Source organism: Ailuropoda melanoleuca, chromosome 2 (assembly GCF_002007445.2).
Source record: "Ailuropoda melanoleuca isolate Jingjing chromosome 2, ASM200744v2, whole genome shotgun sequence".
NCBI lineage: Eukaryota > Metazoa > Chordata > Mammalia > Carnivora > Ursidae > Ailuropoda > Ailuropoda melanoleuca.
The window spans coordinates 181,436,581-181,455,059 of NC_048219.1; the positions used below are offsets into that span (position 1 = coordinate 181,436,581).

The window sequence follows — 18,479 nt, forward strand, 5'->3', positions numbered from 1 at the left end:
ACCCCATATGCCCCACCTCTGCAGCTGACCTATCTGCCCCAGCCCTGGGGCAACTGCCGGGCGGAGAGTGGGCTCGGGGAGCCTGAGCTTCAGGGTTACTCAGCCTACAGCGTGTCTGCCTGCCGGCTGCGCTGCGAAAAGGAGGCCGTGCTTCAGCGCTGCCATTGCCGGATGGTGCACATGCCAGGTGGGCACCCTCCCCTCCCGCCAGCCCTCCGGGCCGCCCTGCCAGGCTCCAGAACCTCCAGGGGCGAAACGCTGTGCCTGTGCACGAGCAAGCGCGTGTGTACCACAGCATGTGTGCATGTCTATAGGCCCGTGAGTGCACGCGTATGTGTTTGGGATTTTTAAAAAAGAGTTATTCATTTATTTCTTTGAGAGAGGCGGGGGGGAGGAGGGGCAGAGACACAGAGAAAGAAGCAGACTCCCTGCTGAACGTGGAGCCACGAGGGGCTCCATCTCATGACCCTGAGATCATTAACTGAGCTGAAACCAAGAGTCGGATGTATAACAGACTACCCCCCAGGCGCCCCTGTTTGGGATTTTATGTGTTTTCACATACGCGTCTGGAAATGCACACGTGCATGCTTGTGGGCACGCTAATATGTACATTTGTGCTTGTACTAGGGGTTGTGTGCACATGCTTGAACACATGCATACAGGTGTGTGGGTATGTATGCGTGCGTGCAAGTGTGTACATGTTTGCATGAGTATATGCATGTGGACATTTCAAGCATGCATGCACATGCATGTGGAAGCCCCTGCATGTATAGGGATGTGCAAACGTGTGTGTGTGCATGTGTGTGTGTGCACGTGTGTGCCCACATTTGGGAACGTGGTGCGGGAGAGGGGGTGGAATTGTAGACTCCAGGAATAATCTTCTCTCCTTTCAGGCAATGAGACCATCTGCCCGCCAAATATCTACATCGAGTGTGCCGACCACACACTGGGTCCGTGCTGCCTTCTCCCTTCCCCTGCCCCTCCGTCATCTTCCTCTTCATCTCTCTGTCCACCGTTCTCCTCACTGCCTTGGCCCCCCCTCCTCCTAGTCTCTCCCTGGACGGTTCCTCCTGGGGTTGAGCCTTATCCCATACTTCCAGGGGTTCTGTGGACTTGGCAGGTGTGGACACTTGGGTAAGTGGAGGCAGCAGGGTGGGGGGTGCAGAAAACCCAGGACTGGGAGTGAAGGGCTGGGCTTCTGCTGTGGCTCAGCAAATGAGCTCACCCTTTCTAGGAAAGTGAAAGGATTTCTCTCTCAGTCTGAGGGGAGATGCGCTGCTATCAGTGTGGGTAAGGCAAACCCCATCTATCCATAGGTCTCACTTGGGCTGCGAGTCACTCATTCTTTCATCCATCCATCCATTCCTTCTTCTGCAGACGTTGCAGCTTGGGCTGGTGCTGGAGGTGAGAGTGGGTATGAGAAGCTGTCCTCATGGAGCTTCCCAGCCCGAGGGGCTGTGGACGGGCACCGTGACGGCTCGGCACTAGCCCTGGCACAGGGGAAACTCAGTGGTGCTACAGGGCCTCAGGGAGGGACATGCAGCTTGAAGGCGGGAAGATCCTTGGAGGAAGTGATTGATTAGCTGAGACTTGAAGGGTGTGGAAGCGCCAGGCTGTTGAAAAGCAGGGGCATGATCTAGGCAGTGGGAATAGTTCCATGCTAGACATCTGTGGCCTTCCCCCCCACCAAAGGTCAGCAGAGGGCAGAGAACACAGGAGGGGGTGGTAAGAGCGGCAGAGGCTCTGGGAAGCCCGTGGCGGCTCAAGGCAAGGCAAGAACGCCCTCTGATGTTAGCAAGGTGACTCGGATCAGCTGTGGATGAATGGATGGCGGGAGTAAGAGCAGAAGCAGGACAAGTGGTCAGGAGGGCTTTGCATTCATTCAGATGGCGGGGCCGCGCAGAGGGAGAGACAGGATGGGCAGTGGAACCACACTGAGATCTTCTCTGTCCCGCATCCCAACTGCATCAGCCAAAGGCGCAACGGAACAACGGACAGTTAATGAAGGGGCAGCTGTGCGAGCAGGGACATGGGAACCACCTGGATGGTGAAACTCCACAGAACTAGCGACACCGGGCAGCCTTGACTTGTGCAGGCCTGAGGGGGTAAAGGGAAGGAACACCGCTGGACAGAGATCTGTGGCTGTCCCAGAGGACAGGAGCTATGGCCCCAAGACGGGGAAGCAGCCTCGGCCGAGCCATGGCCTGGTGGAGAGGAAGCCCTGGCATCCGTCTGCTCCTTACCTCTGACCCTGCTGGGGTATCTCCCATGGGCCCACCCCAACCCAAAGCCAGAAGACGAGGGAGTCTGGCTGATGCATCCGGCAGAGAGCCCTGTCTCCTGGGCACAGAGAAAAGTGGAGAGTGGAGGATGAATCGAAGAGGGGAACAGAGAAAATCTAGCATATTTTAAAAAAAGATTTGTTTATTTATTTATTTGAGGGGGAGAGAGAGAGAGAGAAAGGGCCCATGTGTGCACACAAGTAGGGGGAGGGGCAGAGGGAAAGAATCTTCAAGCAGACTCCCTGCTGAGCACGGACCCATGAGATCAGGACCTGAGCTGAAACCAAGAGTCGGATGCTTACCTGACTGAGCCACCCAGAGGCCCCGAGAAAATCCAGCATATTAAACATAGCATTTGTCTTTCTGCCCATCTGTCCGTCCACCCACCACTCATGCACTCATCCACATGCATATGTAAAAACAAGCATATGATCCCATTCATCCAGCATTCTCTCCGAGCCTTGTGTGTGTCTGAGTCCTCGTGTGATTGATTAGCTCTGACGGATGGGCTGTGTCCTCCGTCTGAGCCATGAGAACTTCTCGGCCTTGGGGGGCTGGGACACAGAAGGATAAGCCTGTAGGAGGGTGCTGGGGGATTCTGTCTTCACCCGCTTTCTTAGGTAGTCTGAAGCTGGTCCAGGAAGGAACCCCCAGCGAGTCTCCCCTAGGCAGTGCCAGGGCGGCCAGCAGAGGCCCTCCCTGTGGACGTGCCTGCCTCAGGACAGCCCCTCCACCTTCTCCCAGCAGCTAGTGGGCCTCTGGGCCACCTGCCCCCCCCCCCACTGCAGTTGGTGCCTCTGTGTTGCAGACTCCTTGGGTGGGGGCTCCGAGGGCCCATGTGTCTGCCCTACTCCTTGCAACCTGACTCGCTACGGGAAAGAAATCTCCATGGTCAGGATCCCCAACAGGGGCTCAGCCCGGTACCTGGCAAGGAAGTACAACCGCAATGAGACCTACATCCGGTACGTGTGTGTGTGTGTGTGTGTGTGTGTGTGTGTGTGTGTGTGTTTAGTGGAGGCCACCCTCCACAGGCCCGGCGCATGGTGCAGACTGGGGAGTGGGCTGCATCTTTCACACTAACGAGGCTCCTGCCAGGGATGTCTTTCACAATCCTTTTCCTCTAATTAATCCCTACGCGTCCTCCAAGTCACATCCTGTGTCCCCACCTCCAGGGAGGCCCCCCTTTTTTTAAATAAAGATTTTCATTTATTTGAGAGAGAGAGAATGAACAGGGGGAGGGGCAGAGAGAGAGGGTGAAGCAGACTCTGGGCTGAGCAGAGAGCCTGACATGGGGCTTGATCCCTCGACCCTGAGATCATGACCCGAGCCGAAGGCAGCCCTTAACCAGCGGAGCTGCCCAGGCGCCTCCAGGGAGTCCCTTCTTGATCCAAACACCTTTCCTCTGAGTGCCCACAGCAGCCTGTACCTCTCTCTCTCTCTCTCTCTCATTACACCCACCCATTGTTCTGCCCTCTGCTGTTTCTTTCTCCCCCAGCAACCCGGGGGCCATGAAATGCGCACTGAGGGAATGCTGTGCTGAGGGAGAGAAACAAGGTGGCCAGACGGGAGGCGAGGCCTCACTGAGCCTTGGGTCTGGTTCCCCACAGCCAGTCTACAAATGCTGAGCCTCTTGTGGGTGCCAGGGTGCCAGGGGTGGGTGCTGTGGGGACAGAGATGATTACACCACAAAGTTCCTGCCACAGTGTGGACGAGGCCATATTTGATGGTGTGATCCCAACTGTCAGGCCTCCACTGAGATTACCAAGCAGGACAGATTAAGCAGGGGAGGCATGAGCCAGGCCTCTGAGGACCCTGGGTGTGGGAGAGGAGGAGACGGGGGAGGCCTCCCAACTAGAGAACTGTGGGACCACACAGAGACGAGCCTGAGCGGAAGCGAAGCTGTGTGGAGAGAAGCAGATAAGAAAGCAGTCTGGCTCAGAAGGTGCAGATCATGGGCAGTCTTGGAAGTCCAGAAAAAGAATTTGGGGGTGGACTGCTGGGCAATAGGGAGCCACTGAAAGTTCTAGAGAGGTATTGTGTGTTGATGCAGAGTGAATGCCATCTGCGCTCGACAGCGGAAGGCAGGAGGGACTCCTTCAGGCGTGGGAGTCTGAGTTTGCTCTCCCAGGCCCTTGGCTAACCCTCAAAATATGAAACAGACATGCCTCTAGGACGGTCTCTCCTCACAGCCTTTGGGAGTCTGAGCATGGTGGTCCCCGGCTTTTTGGGGCAGGGGACCTCAGATCACGATGTGCTGGACCTGGGATGTCCCTGCCAGCCACCTCCTCAGGAGGGCAGCCCCACAGGGACACTGCTTCCTGTCTCCACAGGGAGAACTTCCTGGTCCTCGATGTCTTTTTTGAAGCCCTGACCTCTGAGGCCATGGAGCAGCGAGCAGCCTATGGCCTGTCAGCCCTGCTGGGTGAGATGCGGCCCTGACTCGTTTCCGTGGGGGTGGAGCAGCCTAGCCTGTACCTCTGACCTGTTCTCTTGCTCCCCAGGAGACCTCGGGGGACACATGGGCCTATTCATCGGGGCCAGCATCCTCACACTACTGGAGATCCTGGATTACATCTATGAGGCAAGGGACGGGGGCCTGGTAGGGGGGCCCCTAGACGGGGGATGGAGGCTGGGAGGAGGGGCTGTGGGAAAAGCGGCGGGGAGGTGGCGGTGCAGTACAGGCTTCCTGGTGCAGTCGGCCTGGCTGCAAGACCAAGCTTGGGGTTTGGGGCCTGGGTCTCCTGATGGGCTGGAAGGCGTGAGGGTGCTGAGGAGTTAGGAGAAGGAGATGGGTGGGGAGGATGAGAGAGGCCTCCTGGGGGTTTGCTGGGGCAGCAAGTCCTACAAGGTGGGCCCTGGTGAGGACTGCCCTTCTCCTCTACCAAGTTTCCTGAGCCCACTACTGTCCCCCAACCCTGAACCCCAAGGTGTCCTGGGACCGCCTGAAGCGGGTGTGGCGTCGGCCCAAGACCCCCCTGCGGACCTCCGCCGGAGGCATCTCCACGCTGGGGCTTCAGGAGCTGAAGGAGCAGGTGAGGTTGAGCCCCCCAGAGCACAGTCAGTGCCCCTCCTGGGACTGAGGCCTCAGCAACTTTGAAACTTCGGCCTGTCGGAGCTGCCCTGGAGCGCCCTCCCCAGGGCACAAGGAACGGCTGGCTGTGTGGGGCCTGAGGGTCTGGCTTGCATGCTCCATGTCTCACTCCCTCTCACCTTGCAGAGTCCATGCCCCAGCCGGGGCCGTGCTGAGGGCGGGGGAGCCAGCGGCCTGCTCCCCAACCACCATCACCCTCCTGGCCCCCGAGGAGGCCTCTTTGAAGACTTTGCTTGCTAGGATGGTGCTGTGTCTAAAAAGACCCAGGAGTCTGGAACCCCTCCCAGGATCTCCAACAGTCTCCCCCTGCTCCCGGGACACAAGGCCTGGGAGCAGCCCAAGGGGAGAGGGAGAGGGCGGTGCTCACTGGGAGGGTGGGGACTCAGCTCAGGCTTTCACCAGCTCTGGTGCCAGCGGCTTCGCACAAGGGTCCTTCTTGTCCAACCCCCCCCCCCACGCCCAGGCTGCTGCCCAGGGAGGGCTGGAGGGGAGGGAAGGAGTGGAGCGAGGGAGGTGGAAGAAGGGGCCCACCCCAGTAGGTGTGGAACCCCCTGTACATTTGTATATATTTAGGGAGGACAGGGTGGGGGTGGGGGTACAGATATAGAAGGTGGGTGGGGCTATGGGGGTGGGTGATTCAGGGACAGCCAGGGTCCCAGCCCTAGAATGTCAGCAGGAGAGGGAGAACCCCCAGGACTCAGGAGTGCTGGGCTGGTCCTACTTCCTGTCCCTCTCCAGGCCCAGCTCCCCTTTTGGCAGGGGGACTGGGTGGCCCAGCAGGCCTGGCCCAGCTCCCAATTCCCCCTGCCCCAACCCCACCTCCAGAGTCCCCTCCACAGGGCGCAGGCTGACCCGTTAGACCTTGGCTGAGCTTGGGGGTGGGGAAGGGAGCCTTCTCGATGGGTCTCTTGGCCTCCGGTCTGGTTTTATGAAGTGCTGACGAAACAGAATAAAGAGGCATAAAGTATTCTCTGTGTGACTGTATGACCAAGCTGGGGCAGGGCTGGGCAAAGGCATGGCTTGGTCCCCAGGAAAAGGAAACCCGGGCTGCAGGCAGCCAGGACAAGGGAACCTCCATCGTCACCGCCAGCCCTCCCCATCCCCCCCAGCCACCTTTTGAAAACTCAGAGTCACGAGTCCACACTCAGCCAGTTTATTAAAGGCAGGGAGCTTCATCCAGGTCCAGAAGGGAGAAGCTGGGAGATACCCCACCGTCTTCTCTCAGCTCCCCTCTTCCCCAAACACTCATCTACAGCCCAGCCCCCAGGAGGCCCTAGGAGATGGGGCTGGCGTCGTCGGGCAGACAGCACTGCATAAATACTCAAGAGGCCACAGCCTGAATCAGCAGCGTCAAGGGGGGCAGGGAGACCAGGTGTAGGGCAGGAAGGGGTGGCTCCAGAGGTACCTCCCCCGGGGTCTGTCCTGAGCCCGAGGACCCACAAAGCTAGAGAGAGGGGGCCCGCGGGCTGCCCTGGGGTCTGAGGCTGCGGCCAGCCCTGTCCGGCGAGGCTGGCAGGTGGCTCTGGGTTGTTGGGGAGGAAGGGCGGGGGTGCTGCCATGCCAGGGTTCTGGGGGGCAGGGCGGGATCAGGTGCTGTTGCCCTGCTCCTGCTCGAAGAGCAGCATGGCCAGCTGGGTGCGGGAGCCCAGGCCCTCCAGCTCGCTCTGGCGGCAGCGGTGGTACAGGTCCTCGCTGAGCCGCGCGCTGCACGTCTGGGCCCGGTAGCGCTGCAGCAGCGCGGGCTCCACGGCCCGCAGCACGTGCAGGCCGGAGAAGCGCAGGAACAGCTCGTACACGTCCATGCTCTCCAGCAGCTCCTCCTCCTGCTCGGAGGCCGCCGCCAGCCGCCCGCGGGCCGCCACGTAGTCGGAGTTGTAGAAGCAGGCCTCGTTGGCCGCCTGGCGATCAAAGCGGCCCGTGTCTCGGCCCAGCTCCGGGGGCCCGGGGCCCTGCGGGGGGGCCACGGCCGGGTGGAAGGCCTGGAAGTGCATGGGAAAGAAGGCCTGCCAGCCGGAGATGGCGTGCATGCGGCAGCGGTTCAGGAAGTCGGGCGTGAGTACCGTGTCCGGCCCGGCCAGCAGGAACAGCGTGTCCAGCGGGTGCTTCTTGGAGAGCAGATCCATGAGGCGCAGCGGTGAGGGCGCAGCCGTCTGCACACTGAGCCAGGGCACCCGGGCGCCGGGGAAACGTCGCTCCAGTTCAGCCACTTGGGCCTTGACAGGTGCAAAGACATCTGCGTGGGCCGCCCGCTGGGCCTGTCGGGGCTCGTACAGGAGCAGCAGGGTCAAGGCGGCCGCCGTGTCGCCGGGCTCCAGCGCGGCCGCGGCAAAGGCCTCCAGGAAGCCAGGGGCCAGGTCACGCTCGGCCGCAGCCAGGGGCAGTAACACGGTGAGACGCGAGGCCTCCGTGACATAGGGCACAGGCAAGATCTCCACGCGGCTCAGGGGCCGCAGCAGCTGCACCCGGCGGGTGAGGGGCCGGCGGCCACCCTGGGGGGTCAGCACCTCCAGCTGTAAGTCCAGTGTGTACTCCATGCCCCGGGCAGGATCAAAGCGTCGGTAGCCATTAACCAGCTGCTGCTTCTGGAGCCGCAGCGCTGGATGGTAGCGACGATTGAGCTCTTCCAGGGCTGCCCCCAGAACGTCAGCCACATCGGCCCGGTCGGCCCCTCGCAGCGGGCACCGGGGCGAACCATCAGCACAGGAGAAAGCATGCTGCTCTGTGAAATAGTCCCAGCGCAGCACCTCAAAGCGGGAGGCCGGGCGGGATGGTGCTGGAATCCCCACGGGCCAGGCGGCTGCCCGCTCCCCATCAGCGGCCAGATGGCTGGTGTTCTGGATCTCCCACTAGGTTGGAGAAAGAGACCATGAGCGAGGCAAAGACCATGAGGGCCAGCACACAGCTGCAGGACTAAGCAGTCAGCAGGTGCTACTTGGGATGGCTCCCCAGTCCCCTGCCAACCTCAGCTATCCCCAGGCCCCCACCTATCCTTTCCCCAGACTGGGGCCAGCCTAAGAGTTAAAGGGAAGTTTCTAGAGGACCTTCTTAGAAAAGGCAGAAACAAACAGGGATGGGGAAGCTGGTTTGTACTTGGACTCTAGTGCTAGTTTTCTGTTTTGTTTTTTTAAAGATTTTATTTATTTATTTGACAGAGAGAGAGCATGAGCATAAGCACAAGCATAATCAGAGGGAGCGGCAGGCAGAGGCAGAGTGACAGGGAGAAGCAGACTCCCCACTGAGCAAGGAGCCTGATGTGGGTCTCGATCCCAGGACCCGGGGATCACGAACCAAGCCGAAGGCAGACACCCAACTGACTGAGCCACCCAGGCGCCCCTCTGGGATCTCTTAAGATGTCTCAGGACCTGTCCTCTCTATTCCCCAGGCCCAGACCATACCTGCAGCTCCTGGATCTCCTGGTATGTGCGTTCCAGTTCAGCTCGGGCAAAAGCTTTGTGCAGCTGGTACATATGTAGGGGGTCACGCACAGGGTGGGCTGTCAGGGCGCTGCGGAAACGGGGGTCTCCTTCCTGCACATGCTCCCCAGGGCTCAGCTCCAGGTAGCTATAGTGGACTCCCTGGAGACAGAAAGGGAAGGAGTAATGGGAGGAGTAATGGGACAGCCTCCCCCCCCCCCCCGTATGTGCCTCATCTTCCCATCCTATGACCTGTTGTGGACTTGGGAGTCGGAATTACTGGGTTTAAGTCTACCTTGACCAGTTGTGAGGTTGTGGGACTTTGGGCAAGCCTCTATTAGCTCATCTGTGAAATGGGCATATGTATCCTATCTCAGAGCTGTCCAGGGGCTCAAATAAAATAATAGCCAACACTGAACACCCACTACGTGCAAGGCTCCCTTATTTTCTCTAATCCTGGTATCAACCCTGAGCAATAGTTATTTTCATTGGTCTCAAGGAGGGTACCAAAGTTCAGGAGATGTAGTGATTTACCCCAGGTTACAGGGAGAGAGAGTGACAGCACTGGCATGGAAAACCCAGCGCTATTATTTCCAACTACCCCCTCGCCTCTAAGGGCCAAGGGCACAAGCTCAGACGGGGGGTGCCAGTGGGGCGGCTTATCTGCCCACCTCGTGGTCGCCGGTACAGCCCACCCCGGTGGCATCGAGGATGCAGCGCCCCAGCCACTCATCCGGGCGCGCACTGACGATGTCGTTGCGGCAGCTTTCCAGGTGGGGGCGCAGCAGCTGCAGCAGTGTGCGAGACAGCAGCACCCCAAAGCCGCCGTGGCAGTAGCGGCCTGGGGCGGGCTCTCCCCCGATGAAGTCCTGCGGCCGGCCCAGATAGAGGTGGGCGGCGGCTGCCAGGCTGAGACGGCCGGCTAGGCGAGCCAGTCCATGTGCCTCAGTGTAGGTGGCATCAGGCACTATGAAGAACCAGTCAAAGTCATCACCGTGTTGCTCCAGTAGGTGGCGCAGCGCCAGGTGCAGGTGCCCGATGGGCCGCTCCTCGCCCAGCGTCACCACTGCCATGCCCGGTGGTACCCGGCGGCCCCGAGAGCCGGTCAGGAACACCACACGCTCTAGTCGGTGCCCCAGCGTGCGGTTCACAGCCACACCCAGTGTGGGCAACGTGGCTTGTGAGGTCAGCACAGCCACAAGCAGCTTCTGCCTGATGCCCAGCTCTGTGCTGATGTATCGGGTCCTGGGGGAGAAGAGGGCACAAGGTTATCAAAAAGACAACAGGGCAGGCAGGGGAGAGCACACATAGGCCCTGGCAGGTCACATCCTCTCTGGGCCTGTTTCTTCCCCTATGCATAGGATAAGGATAACAACCCTCTCCCAGGGGTCATGAGGATTTACCTGAAATATTGGCCTTACCTACACAGTGCTTTGGGGAGATGGCAATATCCACGCAGATAAGAGATACATTGTGGGTCTGATTCTGTTTCACCACTTAGCAGTTGTGTCCTTGAGCAAGTAATTTACCCTACCTGAGCTTCACTCAGTAGCCCGCTCTGTAAAAAGGGGTTGATTGTATCTAATCAAAGCACTTAGCCAAGTGCTCAGCACAGCGGTATTCCACACACCGCACATATACTGATTTCTATATAAATACGCCATTATACCACAAATACATCACACAAATGATATAAAGGAATATATGGCATAGGAATGTATTGAGTGTGTTTGGGACAAGGGCAAACTAGCTCAGGGGTTCCAGTAACTTATCTTCCATAATGCAGAAGGTAAGTTGCAAAACTGAAATTTGAACTCCGTGTTACTTAGAAGAAAATTATTTCGGCTCATGGGCAGAGGCATTAATGCGATGGGTACCTCACCCCTCCCCCACAAATCTCATCCTGAGGTGTCCCACCCAGGGACAAAAGAAACAGGTAAATCCTAGTTTTCTCTTTTCTCTTTCCCTCTCTTTATGCACCCACCCTATATACTAGTCATTTCTCGAAACCCAGCAGCCCAATCAGGGAGCTAATAGGATCTATGAGGGACCATGGCGTGGGGTCGAGCCAGTTTACGACAGAGGAGGGCAAGTTCAGCCCAGGCCTGGACGGGGCCCAGAAAGGGCTTCCGATGGGTTCCACAGCTCCCGGGGAAGCAGGGCCATCGGAAGTTATCCGGGCCAAAGACTTCCTGGCCGGCGGGCCCCTTCCTTCCGGAGCCTGACCCAGCCTCCGGCGGCCTCCCCGGCGCGCCCGTCCCTGCCGGTGCCCAGGGGGTGGGGCTGGCGGGGCTGATCCCTACCTGACGGCCTTTTTGGCGGCCTGGCCAGGCTGTGCAGGATGGTAGGGCAAGACACGCGGCTCCCAGTTCTCCGCGGCGCCTGCGCCGGCCCCGGGCCTCTCGCGCTCCGCTCCGGGCTGCACTGAGTTGGGCCGGCGCGCCGCGTTGGTGTTACCGCGCGGTGGCAGCTCAGAATCTCCGGGTTGGGGCGGCCCTGGGCCGCACGGCTCCTCCACCCAGGTGACGCTGAGCAGGCTCAGAGTGAAGCCCAGGGAGATGCCCACGGCCACGGGCCCTGCGGGCCGCAGCACCGACAGCAGCAGCGATGCCCGCATGGCGCCGGGACCGCGGGCCCCCGGCCGCGAAGCAGCCCCACAGCAGCCAGAGGAAGCTCCGAGGGGGCGGGACCGGGGAGGGGGCGGATCCGGAGGGCCCGGGCCAAGCGGGCGGGCCCGCTCCCTCCCCACCGACTTGGCCCTAGTCGAATCCCCTGCGCCACGCTCGGATCCTCCTCGGTGCGGCGCAGGGTCCCAGCGCTCGCGCGGGAGCCTCGGCCCCGGCCGCCGCTGTCCGACGTGTCACTGCGAGGTCCCCGCCCCGGGGGTGGGGTCTCGGGCCCCAGCTACCGGAGACGGAGCAGAAGGGGGAGGTTAAAGGGGAAGGACCCCCGGAAGTGCCCCCTCCTCAGTGAGGGTGAGGGAAACGCCGGGGGCGGAGTCCCCTGCCTCCCCGGCGTGGTTGGTGCGTCCCGGGTGACGTCAGAAGCAGCCCGCCCCTGCCTGGATGGTGCGCCCTGAGTGACGTCAGGAGCAGAGGCCGGAGCTGTCCATCAGCACCAAAGGCCGCGGGCGGGCTCAGGGCATGGGGCCGCGGCTCTGGGGCAGCCCGAGACCCTGCTCCTGCTCCTTTCCCTTCCCCAGGCGCAGCCTGAGTCCCCAGACTCCGCGGGACTGGAGTGCCAGCCGGTGTTGGAGGCGGAGCAGCGACGCCGCCGCACAGAGACCAGTCCCTCCGGCCCAGCAGCCCCCTTCCCCGCACGGAGGACTTTTCCCGGACCCCAGTCAGCTGGGGCCTCTGGCGCTCCGCCACTCCGGCCCCTCCAGCCCCTGCACGGCCTCTTTCGCTCAGAAGCTCAGGTCGCCTCCAGCCCAGGTAGATCTTGGACAATCCCAGATTTAGCCGCCCACAGAGGAGTCTCCTGGCTGCCTCCTTCTTACCGGCAGCACACTGCCCTCCTCTTCCCTCCACCCAGTGTCCCTTTTAACTTCTTCATCCAGGCCTCCTTTAGCCAGGCACTTTGTTTCCCTTTGTCTTTTGCTCCACTTCAGAAATGCTTCCAGAGCTGCATGATCTGGGCACCACTCCTTTGTCCACTGGTGTCCTTGCCTGGCTCTCCCATTCCCATTCTTGCCCCCATCCTGGTGGAGACCCAGGACTCCTCCTTGACCCCAACTTCCTCTCTGTCAGGCTGACCTGGGAGGGTGACTCCCTTCCATTCCCAGCACTATGCCAGGCACTGTGGCGACACTGCGGTTCCAGCTGCTGCCCCCCGAGCCAGATGATGCCTTCTGGGGTGCACCCTGTGAGCAGCCCATGGAGCGCAGGTACCAGGCACTGCCGGCCCTCGTCTGCATCATGTGCTGTCTGTTTGGAGTCGTCTACTGCTTCTTCGGTGAGACCCCTATCTCATCCCTCATCTGGGCTCCCTACTAGTTCCCCAAATTATTTCTCTAGCCCCCCCCAAATCTTCTCCAGAACACCACCACCACCACCATGAATAGCTATCTTTCTTTTCTCTTTCTTTCATCCCACACATGTTCATGGATCATCTAGACTCTAGATCCTAGAAAACACAGTTTTTTTAATTAGGCATGCTTGAACTTGAAACTGGCTCTGCACCTTACTAATTGTTATACCTTAGCACATGACTGTCTGAGGCTCAGTTTTCTCATCTGAACAGTGGGGACAATGATACTTGTCTCACATAGAGTTGTTGTGAAAAGAGTGGACACTCAATAAATAGCAGCTATTGTGGTGAAGATGTGTTTGGGCCACTGTGCTAGGTAGGTACTGAAAACATTTAGCAGGGTGATTGAACATAGTCTACCATGGGGCATATTGTCCGATAGGGGAGAGACTTCTGGAACATTTGCCCCTGTAATACATGTTAGGGTGAGCTAGACAGTAGTCACGTACATGGAGTTGGCCGACAAGGCAGGCTCTAGTAATCAGGGCTGCTGTGAACGGTTGTATCAGACAGGCACTGCACAGGGAGTTCAGCTGAATAGGTAACTGGGGGCTGATATCCAGGCAACGCTCCATTGCCAAACTCTAGGCCTTGGCACAGGCCACTTTGCCTAGAGGAAGACACGACTTTTTCTAATTTGCACAAAGGTGCCAGATGGGCTAGTGAAGGAAATGCCCGATGACTACAGCAAGAGTTACAGGATTTCAGAGAGGGGAGCAAGCTCCATGGGCTGGGGGCCTCCAGGGGGAGCATTATAGGCAACTGGAGGAAGTACAAAGGAGGCACGGAGGCCTGGATTCCAGGCTGGGCAGAGGTGCCGTGAGACTGATGCTCTGCAGCCTTTACACCTCCCCCTACAATAGGTGTGTAGTAGGCACAGATGGGAGCCAGATGGTCCCTCCCATTCCACCCCCAAACTCTAGGCTGAACAACTGCAGAATGAGCAAGACGAAGTGCCCTTCTAAGGGTTCAGGACACATTCTGGGTCTCCAAGGAGCCTGTCACCTCATGTCCTCCACTACCCATATCCACTCCCTTTGCAGTTTCTCAGTGCAGCCTGACATTCCCTCTCTTGGGCTTCCCTGCCACCCTGCCCTCCTCGGATGCCCTCATTCCCAGGCTCTTGGACTCTGAGCCCTTGTGAATGCCCTAGTCCTCTTTCTAACCCCAGAACCTCCTGGACACTGGTGCCTCCCCTCATTCCTAAAACTCAATCTCCTCTTTATAAACTTTCTCTTTGGTGCTCCCTGACCCCTTGACCTCCATATCTGACTTCCATCTTCCCAACTGTTCAGTATCTACAAGTCCCTCACCCTTCCAGGTACTCTTAATGGGTATAACTTCCATTTTGCTGAAACTCCATGACCACTGTTTCCCTCTATAATCCTCTTTGACACCCTATGACCTAGTGATCCCCAACCACCTCGTTATCTCATTACCTCCCATCCCTCTGTCTCCATTACTCCTAACACTTTGATCCCTGTGATGCCATTGTCTGCCACTCCCCCCCCCATGATCTCCCATTTCTCTGGCCTCAATATTACCCCCTCTCAGAAACCCTTTAATACTCTCAACGATTCCATGTCTGTCAATTCCCCTACTTGCAATGACCTCATCTACTGGAACCCCTCCCCAGTAGCCCTGCTTCTCCATTCTCTTTGTCGTGTTCTAATAATGTCATCTCTCTGAAGCCCTGTGACCCCTCACAGACCTCATCTTTCTGAACCTGTGTGACCCTCATCTCTCAAGTTCTTTCTTTCTTTTTTTTTTTAAGATTTTTTATTTATTTATTCGACAGAGATAGAGACAGCCAGCGAGAGAGGGAACACAAGCAGGGGGAGTGGGAGAGGAAGAAGCAGGCTCATAGTAGAGGAGCCTGACGTGGGGGCTCGATCCTATAACGCCGGGATCACGCCCTGAGCCGAAGGCAGACGCTTAACCGCTGTGCCACCCAGGAGCCCCCTCTCAAGTTCTTTCTGACTTCTAAATCCCTCATCTCTCTGAACAATCCCTCCCAAGGCCAGGATGAGTCTAATTGCTGATCCCTTGTGACTCCAATGACCTCTCTCTCTGACCCCTATGATTTCAAAGATCCTAATGACCCTATCACTGATTCACTCTTGACTCCAATGATTTATCTGACTTCTCTGACCCTCAGAGACCCAATGCTTATCTCAACAACTCTATCTCTCTGTTTTCCCCGTGACTCCCAGTGACCTATCTCTCTGACCTGCCTTGACCTCAGTGGTCCCATCACTGATGCCCTCAGGACCCCAGTGACCCCCAAGTCTCTGATCTTAGTGTCCTGCTCCAGTTCCCCTGTGATTCCATGTCCATGAACCCTCCAATCTCCTGCCTGGAGCCCGGTGACCTGATTTTGGCCCCTCACGAGCCCTTGTTCCCCTCCAGGTTACCGCTGCTTCAAGGCAGTGCTCTTCCTCACTGGGTTGCTGTTTGGCTCGGTGGTCATCTTCCTGCTGTGCTACCGAGAGCGGGTGCTGGAGACGCAGCTGAGTGCTGGGGCAAGTGCGGGCATCGCACTGGGCATTGGGCTGCTCTGCGGGCTGGTGGCCATGCTGGTGCGCAGCGTGGGCCTTTTCCTGGTTGGGCTGCTGCTCGGTCTGCTGCTCGCTGCTGCCACCCTGCTGGGCTCCGCGCCCTACTACCAGCCTGGCTCTGTGTGGGGCCCACTAGGGCTGCTGCTGGGGGGTGGCCTACTCTGTGCCCTGCTCACGCTGCGCTGGCCCCGGCCACTCACCACCCTGGCCACCGCCGTGACTGGTGCTGCGCTCATTGCCACTGCCGCCGACTACTTTGCTGAGCTGCTGCTGCTGGGGCGCTATGCGGTGGAGCGACTGCGTGCCGCCCCGGTACCCCCCCTCTGCTGGCGGAGCTGGGCCCTGCTGGCACTTTGGCCCCTGCTCAGCCTGATGGGCGTTCTGGTGCAGTGGCGGGTGACGGCCGAGGGGGACTCCCACACGGAAGGTGAGAGGGCCCAGGCCAGGGTGGGTGAGAGAGAAATGAGTGGCTAGGGATGGGTTGGGGGACGGAGAGAATGGAGTGTGGGGGAAGATGCCGTGCACACCAAAGGCCTCAATAGTGTTGGAGAGCTGACTGGCTCAGGGTCTGGGAAGACAGGGGTCTGTGGCGAGCCCATTTCAGGCACAGGGAGTCCAACAGAAAAGGTCTTTGCCCTCGTGGGATTACATTCAGGTGGAGGGAGACAGACAATAGCATGCAAACACTAGATAATTCCAGCTCTGGAGTTGTATGAAAGAGATATGCAGGGCAGTGTGGACAAGTGACTTAGAGAGGCTATTACAGATAGGCTGGAAAGGGAAGGCCACCGGGAAGAGGTGACATTTAAGGAGAGTGCTGAAGGATAAGAGGCCACATGCAAGGGGCTAGAAAAGAGGGAACAGCAAGGGCAGGTCCCCAGTAGGGAAGAGCTTGGCTTGCTGAGGAAGTGGGCTGGAGTGTGGTGGGTGGAGACATGCTGTTTGTGCGGGCCCTGCGGGCCAGGATGAGGACTCTGGATTTTACCAGGAAGGCAATGTGATGCTATTGTAGGTTTAAAGCCGGGGGGATATAATCTCATTTAGGGTTTGGGATGCTCCCTCGCCGCAAGTGTAGAAAACATCAGGGAGGGCAAATGTAGAGGGCAGACCAGTGAGAAGGAGGCAGTAGTTGTCCGGTTGAGAGAGGATGACAGCTGGTTTAGGTGAGTCACCTGGGGCTCAGGGTGGGGAAAGGGATAACAGGTGGAGAGGGAGTACTTAGAAGTCTAGGAATCTTCCATATGACCCTCGGAAGAATAAAACAACTATGAGAAGTCCCATCTGGGAGGTGGGAAACCAGGAAAGGAAGGGGGGGGTGGGAGGTCACAGAAGAAGGGAATCTGGAAGCCTGGAGCCCTCGGGTAGGGTGGATCAGGGAGGCTTGGGGGAGACAAGGCACGTGGGCCTGTGAGACCCTTCTCTGCCCGTCCCCTCACAGTGGTCATCAGCCGGCAACGGCGACGCGTGCAGCTAATGCGGATTCGGCAGCAGGAGGAGCGCAAGGAGAAGCGGAGGAAGAAGAGACCCCCTCGGGCACCCCCCAGAGGTCCCCGGGCTCCTCCAAGGCCTGGGCCCCCTGACCCAGCTTATCGGCGCAGGCCGGTGCCCATCAAACGCTTCAACGGAGATGTCCTCTCCCCGGTGAGCACCCCAAGCCTCTCCAGCCCAAACAGGGGAGAAAGAAGTGCTGCAGACTCTGTCCCAGCAGGACTGGGTCCTCCCAGGGGCTGATCACTATCTTGGAGACCTAGCATTTTTCTATCTGTTATAACCCCTGCCCGACTAGCCTGACGGGTCCAGCTCTAGGACTGGGGGAAAGGTGGCCTGAGTACGAATATTAATGAGGTATGGTAGGGGGTAGGGTCTCAGGGCTGTGGACTCCGGGTGTGGCGAGGTCCTGGGCCTGAGGCAGCCTGGGGTGAGTCTCAGGCTGTGGGGTGCAGGAACAGGAGGTCAGCCTGAGGTGGTGCTCCGGGCAGGGTCTGCAGGGCCTCTCTCACACCTGTCTTCCTCTCCCACAGAGTTACATCCAGAGCTTCCGGGACCGGCAGACAGGGAGCTCCCTGAGCTCCTTCATGGCCTCGCCCACAGATGCGGACTATGAGTATGGGTCTCGGGGGCCACTGACGGCCTGCTCAGGGCCCCCCGTGCGGGTATAGCAGTCCTGCTGCTCCTGTCCACCTAGACTCTACGGTCACCAGCTCTGCCGGCTTGGGGAGGCCTGCTGGGCCACCACCCAGCCCGCCTGGCCTTGTGGCCTTTGGCTGTCCCTCTCCCCACCCTGAAGAGGGCTGACCTGGCTACCAGAAGGGAGAATCTGACTCAGGCTAGCCCTGGCCTAAGGGGAAAGCCTCCTCCCAAGCTCCAGAGGGGCTCCTGAGGGATGCGGGGTGTCAGCCCCATTGGGGTGTGCTCAGGGTTGTGAGTGTGTCGCCTGTGTGTGTGTGTGTGTGTGTGTGTGTATGGAGGGTGGGCTTGGAGGGGACACTGGGACCCTTGCCTTAGATTTCTGATTGGTAGGGCTTGTCTAAGTTTGGCCCTGCCTCCTCTCCCACTGCTGGGGTCCCACAGGCCACTCTCCTGCATGTCGAAGTGGAGGCGGTCTGCCTTCCTCCCCTATCGCTCCGCCTCTCAACCACACTCATCTAAGGCTTCTTGTCCTCGCCCATGGGGCAAACCGGCAGCACCCCTCGCCCTGGTCCCCTGTCCTCTGCAAAGCCACCAGCCCAAGGGCAGTGGCAGGGGAGGGGGCGGGGGGTGCTACTTTGGGCTGGGTTAGGGAGAGGGGCTGGGGGGAGGGGGCTTCAATGCACGGTGCATGTCTGGTGTCTGTCACGCCACCCTGGACACCTCATGCTTCTGTCTCCCCTCACCCCACCCTGTTTTACATATTTTATAAATGTGCCAAACTGTGCGGTTTCTGCCAGGAGTGGTGGTGCTCTTCAGTGGCTGGCACCTTCAGGGGCCAAACTGGAAGCGTTGTAGCCTCTGGTGTCCTATGTCACTTACTACACAGGGGCCCCCAGCAACTTCTGCCCTCCTACATCACACAGAGAGCCAGGGAAAAGGACTGTACCACTTTATTGTCTACCAACACCTCTGGTTC

At 59.0% G+C, this 18,479-nt stretch overlaps 3 protein-coding genes across 5 annotated transcripts in view; 2 read left to right on the forward strand and 1 right to left on the reverse strand.

Moving 5' to 3' along the window:
* Positions 1-6,517, forward strand: part of ASIC4 (acid sensing ion channel subunit family member 4) — a 23,821-nt gene extending 17,304 nt beyond the window's left edge. The window contains exons 4-10 of one of the 2 annotated variants that reach the window (XM_034655248.1): positions 894-950; positions 1,317-1,404; positions 3,091-3,244; positions 4,613-4,704; positions 4,784-4,863; positions 5,210-5,314; positions 5,500-6,517. In XM_034655248.1, coding sequence (XP_034511139.1) covers positions 894-950; positions 1,317-1,404; positions 3,091-3,244; positions 4,613-4,704; positions 4,784-4,863; positions 5,210-5,314; positions 5,500-5,613 — 690 coding nt within the window. In that variant the 3' untranslated portion in view covers positions 5,614-6,517. Of the gene's footprint in view, positions 1-24; positions 188-893; positions 951-1,316; positions 1,405-3,090; positions 3,245-4,612; positions 4,705-4,783; positions 4,864-5,209; positions 5,315-5,499 lie in introns of both variants that reach the window. The other variant, XM_019805477.2, reaches the window with a different exon arrangement.
* On the reverse strand, positions 6,511-11,625 carry CHPF (chondroitin polymerizing factor). The gene is made up of 4 exons (XM_019805485.2): positions 11,090-11,625; positions 9,458-10,031; positions 8,769-8,948; positions 6,511-8,219 (listed from the first exon to the last, which is right to left on the reverse strand). Exons 1-4 carry the CDS (start codon positions 11,401-11,403, stop codon positions 6,960-6,962), a joined length of 2,328 nt encoding a protein of 775 aa, XP_019661044.2. The 5' UTR covers positions 11,404-11,625; the 3' UTR covers positions 6,511-6,959.
* A 183-nt stretch (positions 11,626-11,808) lies between these two features.
* TMEM198 (transmembrane protein 198) lies at positions 11,809-18,280 on the forward strand. 2 transcript variants are annotated; one of them, XM_034655249.1, is made up of 5 exons: positions 11,809-12,220; positions 12,571-12,740; positions 15,225-15,800; positions 16,812-17,014; positions 17,395-18,280. In XM_034655249.1, exons 2-5 carry the CDS (start codon positions 12,575-12,577, stop codon positions 17,530-17,532), a joined length of 1,083 nt encoding a protein of 360 aa, XP_034511140.1. In that variant the 5' UTR covers positions 11,809-12,220; positions 12,571-12,574; the 3' UTR covers positions 17,533-18,280. The 2 variants fall into 2 exon arrangements, with proteins under 2 accessions (XP_034511140.1, XP_002924848.1); XM_002924802.4 differs by having other exon boundaries at positions 11,818-12,220; positions 12,536-12,740; positions 17,395-18,273.
* Positions 18,281-18,479: the final 199 nt, after the last annotated feature.

What these genes read in the sequence shown, in the direction of transcription:
- CHPF (XM_019805485.2), bottom strand. Translation starts at nt 11,403, where the DNA reads ATGCGGGCATCGCTGCTGCTGTCGGTGCTGCGGCCCGCAGGGCCCGTG. An exon ending in GCCGCCAAAAAGGCCGTCAG is followed by an intron (nt 10,032 to 11,089) that starts GTAGGGATCAGC and finishes CTTCTCCCCCAG; the next exon opens with GACCCGATACATCAGCACAG. An exon ending in AGGAGATCCAGGAGCTGCAG is followed by an intron (nt 8,220 to 8,768) that starts GTATGGTCTGGG and finishes TCTCCAACCTAG; the next exon opens with TGGGAGATCCAGAACACCAG.
- TMEM198 (XM_034655249.1), top strand. Translation starts at nt 12,575, where the DNA reads ATGCCAGGCACTGTGGCGACACTGCGGTTCCAGCTGCTGCCCCCCGAG. An exon ending in AGTCGTCTACTGCTTCTTCG is followed by an intron (nt 12,741 to 15,224) that starts GTGAGACCCCTA and finishes GTTCCCCTCCAG; the next exon opens with GTTACCGCTGCTTCAAGGCA. An exon ending in GGGGGACTCCCACACGGAAG is followed by an intron (nt 15,801 to 16,811) that starts GTGAGAGGGCCC and finishes GTCCCCTCACAG; the next exon opens with TGGTCATCAGCCGGCAACGG.